This window comes from Misgurnus anguillicaudatus, chromosome 20 (genome assembly GCF_027580225.2).
Source record: "Misgurnus anguillicaudatus chromosome 20, ASM2758022v2, whole genome shotgun sequence".
Classification (NCBI taxonomy): domain Eukaryota; kingdom Metazoa; phylum Chordata; class Actinopteri; order Cypriniformes; family Cobitidae; genus Misgurnus; species Misgurnus anguillicaudatus.
Window position 1 is genome coordinate 29,332,608 of NC_073356.2, and position 9,741 is coordinate 29,342,348.

At 36.0% G+C, this 9,741-nt stretch overlaps 1 protein-coding gene across 1 annotated transcript; it reads right to left on the reverse strand.

Annotated features, from left to right (window-relative positions):
• Positions 1–3,517: 3,517 nt before the first annotated feature.
• On the reverse strand, positions 3,518–6,513 carry LOC129455220 (C3a anaphylatoxin chemotactic receptor-like). Its single transcript, XM_055219883.2, has 3 exons — positions 6,333–6,513; positions 5,453–5,972; positions 3,518–4,778 (listed from the first exon to the last, which is right to left on the reverse strand). Exons 2-3 carry the CDS (start codon positions 5,969–5,971, stop codon positions 4,296–4,298), a joined length of 1,002 nt encoding a protein of 333 aa, XP_055075858.2. The 5' UTR covers position 5,972; positions 6,333–6,513; the 3' UTR covers positions 3,518–4,295.
• Positions 6,514–9,741: the final 3,228 nt, after the last annotated feature.

The following is a 9,741-nucleotide window of genomic DNA, read 5'->3' on the forward strand; positions in this document are numbered from 1 at the left end:
CAACTGGTAAGTATGCTTCTCCTCAGACTCCGTTTTTTCTCAAACCTGCTTGGTATTCGTTTCCAATCGTCACATTCGGTTAGCGAATCCACAAGATGCCACTGCCTGTTCACCCCACCGCAGTACTCGAACACTCCATCTCGTTCTTAGCGTTTCTTCCCAAAACCACTGCACTTCCTTCCTTTCGTCTTTTTCTGCCCCGCACTCTTTCCGCTCGCTTCCAGCCATCGCCGGATCAACGGGGCCTTCCGACTCTTCAAAAGGTGTCTGTGTCTGTGTGTGTGTGTGTGTGTGTGTGTGTGTGTGTGTGTGTGTGTGTGTGTGTGTGTGTGTGTGTGTGTGTGTGTGTGTGTGTGTGTGTGTGTGTGTGTGTGTGTGTGTGTGTGTGTGTGTGTGTTTGGTCCGCCCTTGGCGGAAATGAGCTTGCCCCGAAATCAACCGCCCTTTCCTGTGTTTGTGAGGACCATTTGTATGTCTCCTCTTCCTTAAAGGCACACAAGGCAAGTCTGAGTATTATTTCTCTACTAGCTCCCCCTAGTGTCTGGGAGTAAATGCTTTCCATATCTGAGACTTTACGAGACTGAAGGACACCGGGTTGGATACAGCGAAGTTGCAAGTGGGGTATTCTTCCTACAGAAGGTAGGGGCGGACGAGAGAGTCTTCATTCGTCATGTAATGAGTCATTTAACCATATACCGACTTACGAAGATGATTTATTAACATAAAAATGCTGCCTTGTGTCCCTTTTAAGTCCCCAATCAAAAGTCGCCACACTCATCTCCACACCTGTTGCTCATAAAGCCCAGATTTCTGTTGCCATGGAGGAGAAGGAAGTGACTGGTGTTTGGAGATTTTCGGTTGTAACATATTATTACATTATACTGTTTGTTTTAAAAAGTTATATGTTTGCATACATAATAAATATATATTATACATATAATTTGATTCATACAGTAAAAATAATTGACTTACCATAAAGAACAATAAAGATACATTACATAAATGACACATAGCCTACAACTCAGTAGCCATTAAAACTTTCAATATATATATAAAGAATAAACGTATAATGTGATAAAAACGATATAAAAACACTACATTAAAGGGAAACATAGGGGGAACAGACTTTGACACAACACCGGTCACGGAGCAGTTTAGTCCATGCCAATTTTTTTATTCGGCAACACTTAAGACTGACATGGCTAAATTATTAAAAATCGCCTCCCAAGACAAACTCATTATGGAGATGCTGGATCTCTCTCTCTCTCTCTCTCTCTCTCTCTCTCTCTCTCTCTCTCTCTCTCTCTCTCTCTCTCTCTCTCTCTCTCTCTCTCTCTCTCTCTCTCTCTCATTAACCAATGACAAGCAATACCACATTAAACAGAAGTAACTGCAGCTGCTTGCCAATCCTTACCATTAGTATAAAAGTGTATTACATAATTTGTAAAAGTCGTTAAACCCATGTCAAGAAGCGGCACAAGTGGCACAAGGGGATAAGGAGGGTGGATGATTAGCGAGGGATACCCGGTTCGTCTACCCGTATTACTGACAATTTGATAATTTAATTTATAGTCTATATTTTACTGGTAACTTAAACTATGTTAACATAAATGTTACTGAAATAATTTGAGTATTGTTCCATTTGTATAGAACGTGTTGTCTTTCTTAACGCTGTAATGCACCTTCGCGTGAAGTGGAAAATCGATCCCTGAGCGATCGATCGCAAATAATTCAGCACTTTCACTTGGGACAGCGCCATTGTTACGGCGAACTTAGAGGCAGTGTGTTAAGAAGCTTCCTAAGGGACACTTCGGGGAACACACTTAGGAACATAAACAACTTTGGTAAGATATATCTTTTTGAGTCTTTTCAGCATGCTAAGAGTGGACGTTATCGGGGGAACCGGGCCCAGGTTAAGATATTGAACAAAGAGTGTTTTGAAGGCATGGAACATTAATAACAATAATAACGGTTAATACAATATCAGGGTAGAAAACCAACAATTATGACTTTTAATTGTGAAGCCCTTAAACACTCTGAGGCTATTTTGGGGATTTTCGCCTGGATTTGGCCTACCCAATTTCAAAAGCTTCTCATACCCACAAGCAGAGGTGCACATACAAAAGTTTGGTATCATTTTACAGGAAACCCTTTGACATTACATAAAACATTAAAACGTTAAAAGTGCTCAACATGGTTGTATGTGTTGTCAGTCCTCTAATAAACACAAAAATAAATAGGCGCTTTTTGATGGTTTTTTTCTAAAGTCTGTATTTAAAAGTGTATAACTCTGGCCCTGAGTGGGGACGAAACCTGCAGACAGTTTTGTTTGATTCCAGCAATTACCAGCTTACAAAGGAAAAAGGATTTTTTTCTCTATCATAATAAATGCAAAAGTTATTTAACTCCAACTGATGGGAGGAATAATACGCTTATGGTGTACAATTTCTGCCAAAAAACATTTGAAGTGCTACCATAACCACATACAGTGGAATAAATGCAATATCTTTATATCATTTTGCAGAAAACCCTTTGAAGTTACATAAAAAGCTGCTGTTTGTGACAAATATTGTTATTTATGTGGTTTTTCATATGATAAAACACCAAATTTTCTTTTTTTTATGTTGTAAATACTGTCTTTGATAGTGTATAACTCTGGTTCTGGGTGCTCTAGCAGACTGCAGACAGTTCTGGTTGTTACCAGCAGCAGACAGTAAACACCCAAAAAAAGAATGAACTCTTTAGCATGTCGCGTTCAAAAGTTATTCTCATTTTACTGAAGTGTGCGAAAATACATTTTTCATATAAATATTAATTTTTTGTTTTGCACATATAATAAATAGCAAGAGATTAATTATGCACACAACCAAAGAAAATGCTGTGAATGGACTTATTTTTTAAAGTAGGACCTAAGAGAAAAGATGGTGTATCATTTGTGGCTATCTGTGCTATCTGAGGCAGTCCACACTCAAGTTTCCCATATGTTTACAAAAGACGATTTTTTACATCATTATTCATTCAACTATTGTTGGATATGTGATAATAATAGGACAAAAAAAACACTGAAGCCTTATTCCTGAGAGTGAGAGCTTTCATTTGATATAAGACTTGCCCATGTTTGTCATACTTGAAAAATATGAAATATGTGAATATTAAATATTAAAAAATATGGGGGGGGTGATAGTGTAAATTAAGTGTAACTAACTTTATTACAGTAAAACATATCTCAAAGTGATGCATATCTGCAGAAAGTAGAGAGTCTAAGCTTTCAAACAGTATCTCATATGTGGTACGGGTCCATGACAGACCATTAAAATTTAAGGAATATTTTATATTAAGTCAAAATAAGATAACCCGGTACAGGGTCCACAGAGTCAAACAAGTTAAAAAATATCAAATCTATTTATATGCATTGATGCATATGAAAGTAATCCACTGTGAGGCGAGCGTTTTAGAACCCAAGTGCAGTTTATTTAACATAAAACATAACCAAAAACTAAACTTGACATGAAAAATAAAAGCATGGCATGGCATGAACCCACCAAACAAAAGGATGTGCAGATTAACAAAGCTTGACCAAGACAATGGAAACATGAGGGCAATATATACAGACAAGGAACCATGAACATGTGGCGGGTACTGGACCGTGGAGCAGCGGCGGGTCATTGCTCTTGGCTATCCTCCCCCAAAAAATACTTAAGGGAGCGGTGGCCATCTTGGAATCTGGTTCAGGCATGGCAGTGGCCATCTTGGCTATGGCTCCAGGCGACTTAGGTTTATGGGCTGCAGTGAACTCTACAGTATGGGAACCGTAGTGCAGTGTGTTGCCCAACCACACCACAAAGATGTACTGTAGCCATTACCGGTAGCACTGCACACGTAAGGAGACTCTGGAGAAGAGATGACGTGAACTGCAGCTGTAGCAAAACTGGCATGACGTGAACAGGCTGTGGCATGTTCCCTTACAAAAATTAACCATGGTATTACTACAGTTAAAATAAAAAAAAAAACATAGTCACTGAAGTTACTTTTTAGTCCCTGCAACGACACAATTTAAGTAATGTTGTATCTAATAATAATAACAAAAACAATTACAAATATTTTACAAAATACATGCAGTCTGCACCAATGAAATGTGCAACACTTTCCGTTTTACTACCAAAATGTGAAATATTTATTTATTAAATAACCTTGATATATCTTTATTATTAACTGAAAAAGTTATTGTCTAAGATTGAAATCAATGTAAAAAAATCAATGAATGAAGCCAAGTTAAATATTTAATATACAGTCATTCACGTTTGGTGATCTGTACCAGCCGTCTTTAAAAGATTTTTAGACCGTTCCTCAGTTGAGCCACCTGGTGTAGGAGTTTGGTCTCCTTCAGTAAGAGCTCTGTGGAAAATCCCTAACAGCGTTTGATTGCAGCGTTGCTTGAGATTCAGTCCTACGCAGAAGTACAATATTGGGTTCACACAGCTGTTAAAATACGCTAGATTTGAAGACGTACGCCATGCCAACTTTAAAGCAGGGTGTTTACTATTTATCATTTTAAGAAGACCTAGGATGTGATAAGGGGCCCAGCATAAGAAAAAGGCAAAAACCAATAAAGCAAGAATCCGAAGAGGCCTTGATTTGCCGGAGAGTTTCGTTCTTCGAATCCCAACAGCAGCCAGTGTGTAGCAGATGAAGATCACCAGGAAAGGAAACACAAATCCACAAAAGAAGCGAATGTTGTAGAAAGCATACATTGCTGAATTTCCTTGAATTGCTTCTTTCTGCAAATTTAAGATTGAGATCAGAAGTTTGTCAAAAACATATTCAACAAACAGAGAAATGTGAGCATGTGTAAACAGCATGTTTTGAATTTTGTTGTCTGCTTAGAATGCAGGCTAAATTATTCATTAAGTAAGGTATATAACCTCCTGTGTCCACATACGTCACATTTTTGTTGTTTGCACCAAAAATACTAAATTCTGTGTAACTAGAACCTGTTGTACACAAACATAGACAATTACACTGCTTCATGTTCAAAGATGGCTGAGGTGGAGAGAGATAACCGTGATAGACGGGTAAATAAAAACGCACCCTTTTCCATGGAAAGTGGCCATATGGGCACATTTCGGATTTTATGAAGTTAATGGGAAACTAGACTTACACTGTGTGTAAAATTCTCATATCAGGTATAAAATTGTCATTGTTTTAAAGCTGCTAAGCTTCTGTTTTTGTTGAGAATAGTTGCACTTGACTTTACTACTTGACTGATAAAAAATTTGCCTTGTTGTGTACAGTAGAATTCTGATGCATCGCAATGAATCGTAGAATTGAATTGAATCGTTACCTGGTGAATCGTAATTGAATCGAAATGTGAGGGCATTGCCAATGCACACCCCTATTCGTTCTTATATTTATTGGTTCTTCTTAACCCCAAACAGCTGAATGTTTTTCTAACCTTGTCATGGCAGTAGCTCAAGTTGTGATCAGTATTGATCCCCCGGAACACAAAGTTTGGTGAACTGCAGATCAACGCCACAATCCAAACCTTCAAACTGACCAAACGAGCAGCATATAATGTCCGTTTATTCCTGGCAAATACTGGGCACCACACGCAGATCACTCGCTCCACACTGATGACAGCCAGAAGAAAAACACTGCAGAACATGTTTGTATACTTGATAAAGCTCATTAACCTACAGACAAAGTCCCCAAATGGCCAGTAGCCAATGAAATTTGTGACGAGTGAGGTCACTCGTGACACGCAGAAGATCAGGTCAGCCACGGCGAGGTTGACCAGCCATACGTTGGTGACATTGAGTTTCATACGGACACTGGCCACCCAGATGACCACAGAGTTTCCAGTGGTGCCTAAGAGAACAATGATGATGTAGAAGACAATGTCCAATGTAGATTTCGTTGGGTGGGAATGGGATGAGACATTGGAGTCATGGAGGATAGTTGTATTGAAGTTCATTCTGAAAACAAGACAGATACATTTGATTAATTAAAAAGATGCTTTAGTTTTTCTTCTTTTAAAAAATCTGCAGCTAAATCTTTCCTATCGCATCTCCTAATGTATATAAACAGACATAGAAAATAATGTAGAAACACATCTAATTATATTTACAGGGAATTAAAGTTATATGTCTGACACAATATATTTTTCAAAAAAAGATTTTCAGGAAATTGTTGCTATGTATTAATTAAATTAAGTGTTATTGTTTACTAATTAGTTAAAGCAACCTTAAAATTACAGAAAATATTTTGTTTAAACATAAAACATGCCTGTGCAAAATAAAGAGAATGATAAACTTGTGTGCGTTGTGTTGTCTTACCTGTACACAATATCTGATCAATAAGTGTTTGTCACTAATCAGCCAATAGTAACCAATCCTCTGAATGTGTCTGTGTAGTAGAAACTGTATTAAGAGTTCATTGTTTCATCAGCGGCAGTAAAGTAACATTTCGCTCCTGATGAACTCATTATTTTTATATCTCTGAGTCATTTAGAGAGAAGAGGAAGAGGATGTTGCACAAGCACAAACTCAGAAAATGCATGCGTACGTTTTAACAAAATTGTATATATTGTATTTACAAATTTGTATTTACTTGGTTGTCTTAATGATAGGATTTAAATATAAAAAAAAAATGTATCATGAGATTACAAAAATCTAAATGATGTCATTAAAAGGTCAAAGGTACAAAAATTATCATTGTTGAGACTGTTCATACAATCAGCTATGTTCCTCAATCTCGATTTTGCTTTATATGTGCAGCGATATTCCGATTGGGAATTTAGGAACGTTTTGAAATGTATACACTGTAAAAAATTAGCTGTATTTATGCCAGTAATTTACTGTAGAAGATAAAGACTGAAAATGTTTCAAGTTCATTTAACTTTATACAAACTGTTGCAAGTAAAAAACATAAATGTAAAATCTACAGTAAGTTACTGGCAGCTAGTTGCCAGTAATACCCATTAATACTGTAATTTCTACAGAATTTTTTACAGTGTTATAAATATGGTTATCTTGTCTGAAGTTGAGCTACAGATAACCTGTTCCTGAAAATTTGGTGGTGACTATAAAAAGATCCATACAGCAGCTAAAGTTGTAATATTCTTGCCTTGTCCGGCACTGACCTGTTGCTCTTGTGATTTGATATTATGATCCATTTGAATGATCTAATCATAGAAAATATTTTTCTGAACCGTATGATACAAGAATCTTCATGTGTTTCTGTGCCTAAAGTGAAAACAGAGACAATCAAAATCAATGTAAAATAATAAATATACGCAAAATAATAAAACACAGTGCCATTAAAATCATTAATTTCAGCATTTTACGTTATAAATAAACGTTTGAGTATTGTATCTTAAAAGGTTTAGTTTAAATTTACACCAATAAGCACAAAAAAAATTAATAGACATATTTTGGTCATTTTTATGGTTGCGACTACTATGATAGTGGACTTAGACGTCTAATTGACAGTAAGATGGAGCCTCAAAACTAAAAAATGTCAGTGTTGCTGTTACAATTGAGAATGATATTGTGGGTAGTAATCATGCTATTGACATGCCAGAACAGTGACAATGAAAATTCTACATTTAAACATAAAAAATTCCCTGACGTTTGTACAGCATCTTCTTCCAATTTTAAAGCTTTTTTTCTAAACGTAATTAGGCAATTTACTGTAGAAACGTTGTAATAGAAATTACAAAAGACTCTTACAAATCTTGACTCAGTAGCATAATAAACAAGAATTTGTTATGTGTACTTCCTTTACAAAAAGCGGGAACAAACTAACGCTGTTAATTGTAAAAAGGCTACTTTACATATTTATACAGGGCGGATTATACAGAACTATTATGGCATGGCCCCACCAAACAAAAGGATGTACAGATTAACAAAGCTTGACCAAGACAATGGGAACATGAGGGCAATATATACAGACGAGGAACCAATCAGAACATAACCAAAAAATACTTAAGGGTAGCGGTGGCCATCTTGGAATCTGGTTCAGGCATAGGCATGGCAGTGGCCATCTTGGCTATGGCTTCAGGCGACTTAGGTTTATGGGCTTCAGTGAACTCTATGGGAACTGTAGTGCAGTGTGTTGCCCAAACACACCACAAAGATAGCCATTACCGGTAGCACTGCAGACAGGGGACTGATCTCTGACTCTGGCTGAGCAGACATGACGTGAGCTGGCTATAGTAAAACTGACATGACATGAACAGGCTGTGGCATGGCCCCTTACGAAAATTGACCATGGTATTACTACAGTTAAAATAAAAAAAAATAGTTACTTTTTACTTTGTAAAAGTTACTGTTTGTTCAATAAGCCCCAGCAACGACACAAAATCTAATTATATAATAAAACAATTACAAATATTTTACAAAATACATATGCAGTCTGCACCAATGAAATGTGCAACACTTTCCGTTTTACTACCAAAATTTGAAATATTTATTTATTAAATATACAAAAACATTCTGTTCACATTATATAAGAGCCCTCAATAATATATTTTTAAAAAAAAAGACAAATTAAAAGTTCAGCCTTGCTTGTTGAATTCTGGTCTTTCAGGGCAGTGCATGCATAAAACAATTACTGTTATTTCTCTGCCAAACTAACACAGAGGTGACAAAAGACATGCAAACAAAACACTGACAAGTGAAAAATAATAACCAGAGTATCTGCAGATAAAAACCATAAAAAATGAAAGAATTTTGAAGGCTTTTAAGACTAAACAAAAACAAAAATAAGCTTATTTGCAGTTAAAATCGTTTACAACACATTCAACAATTAACCAGCTGGAGTATAAAACTGAAAATACTAAAAAAAAAACAATACAACCATAATATCACTTATGGTTCGCCACTGTCCATAATCTCTTTCAGTTTTGATGTTGAGCCACACATTGATCAAATGTAACCCATATAAAAACTCAGCTATAAGGTCATTTTCTGATTTACTGTTACTTTAAAATCATTCTGCATAATGTAAAGAACATCTTGTGAAAAATAACCTTGATATATATTTGAAGAGTTTGGTTCCAAAACGCAATAAATCCATTTTGACAAATTTTGGTAAAAACGTGTTTTCTATACCAAGAAAGTGACAAGATGAAAACAACTATTTTCTGTTACAAACTTTCACATAGCATCTTTAGGTTATAAAAACATAAAAAATTCAAATCCATAAGTTGATTTTCAAAGATTTATTATAAAAACGGATAATTTTTTCCACAAAATGCAATAAATCCATGATCCAAGTTTTTATTCAAAATGCTATAAATCTATTGAACCAATAGCCTATATAAATGTGCATTCATCTTTGCCATGTTATATTCATTTAGTTGACTAGTTGTACACACTAATTAAAAATATAAACATTAATGTCATTAATCAAAACACTTACTTTGTCATATTAAGATCACTGTCATTGCGGTTACTTGACGTCCTCGCTTAACGTCTTTCACAGAGATCAGCTGTAAAATGTTTTTGGTCCTGCTCGATTTTCGTTGACTTTGAGTAAAATTATGGAAAGTTTTTCATAAGATCCTCTGGGGTCGATGTGTTAGCATGAGAAGCTTGCTGTCGGGAGAACAAGCAACCGTCTCCCGAGTGCCTCTCAGGGAAAATATTAGATGTTGATGGCTTACGTTTCTTTCCCGTCACAGAAAACCATCACAGGTTTAGCGATGCAATTAAAGTATTATTTTGTTTTGTTTGTTGATCA

Excerpts from the sequence above, each read along its gene's own strand:
- LOC129455220 (XM_055219883.2), bottom strand. The coding sequence starts at position 5,971 with ATGAACTTCAATACAACTATCCTCCATGACTCCAATGTCTCATCCCAT. Across the intron at positions 4,779-5,452 it reads TGAGCTACTGCCATGACAAG|AAAGAAGCAATTCAAGGAAA; the intron begins GTTAGAAAAACA and ends TTAAATTTGCAG.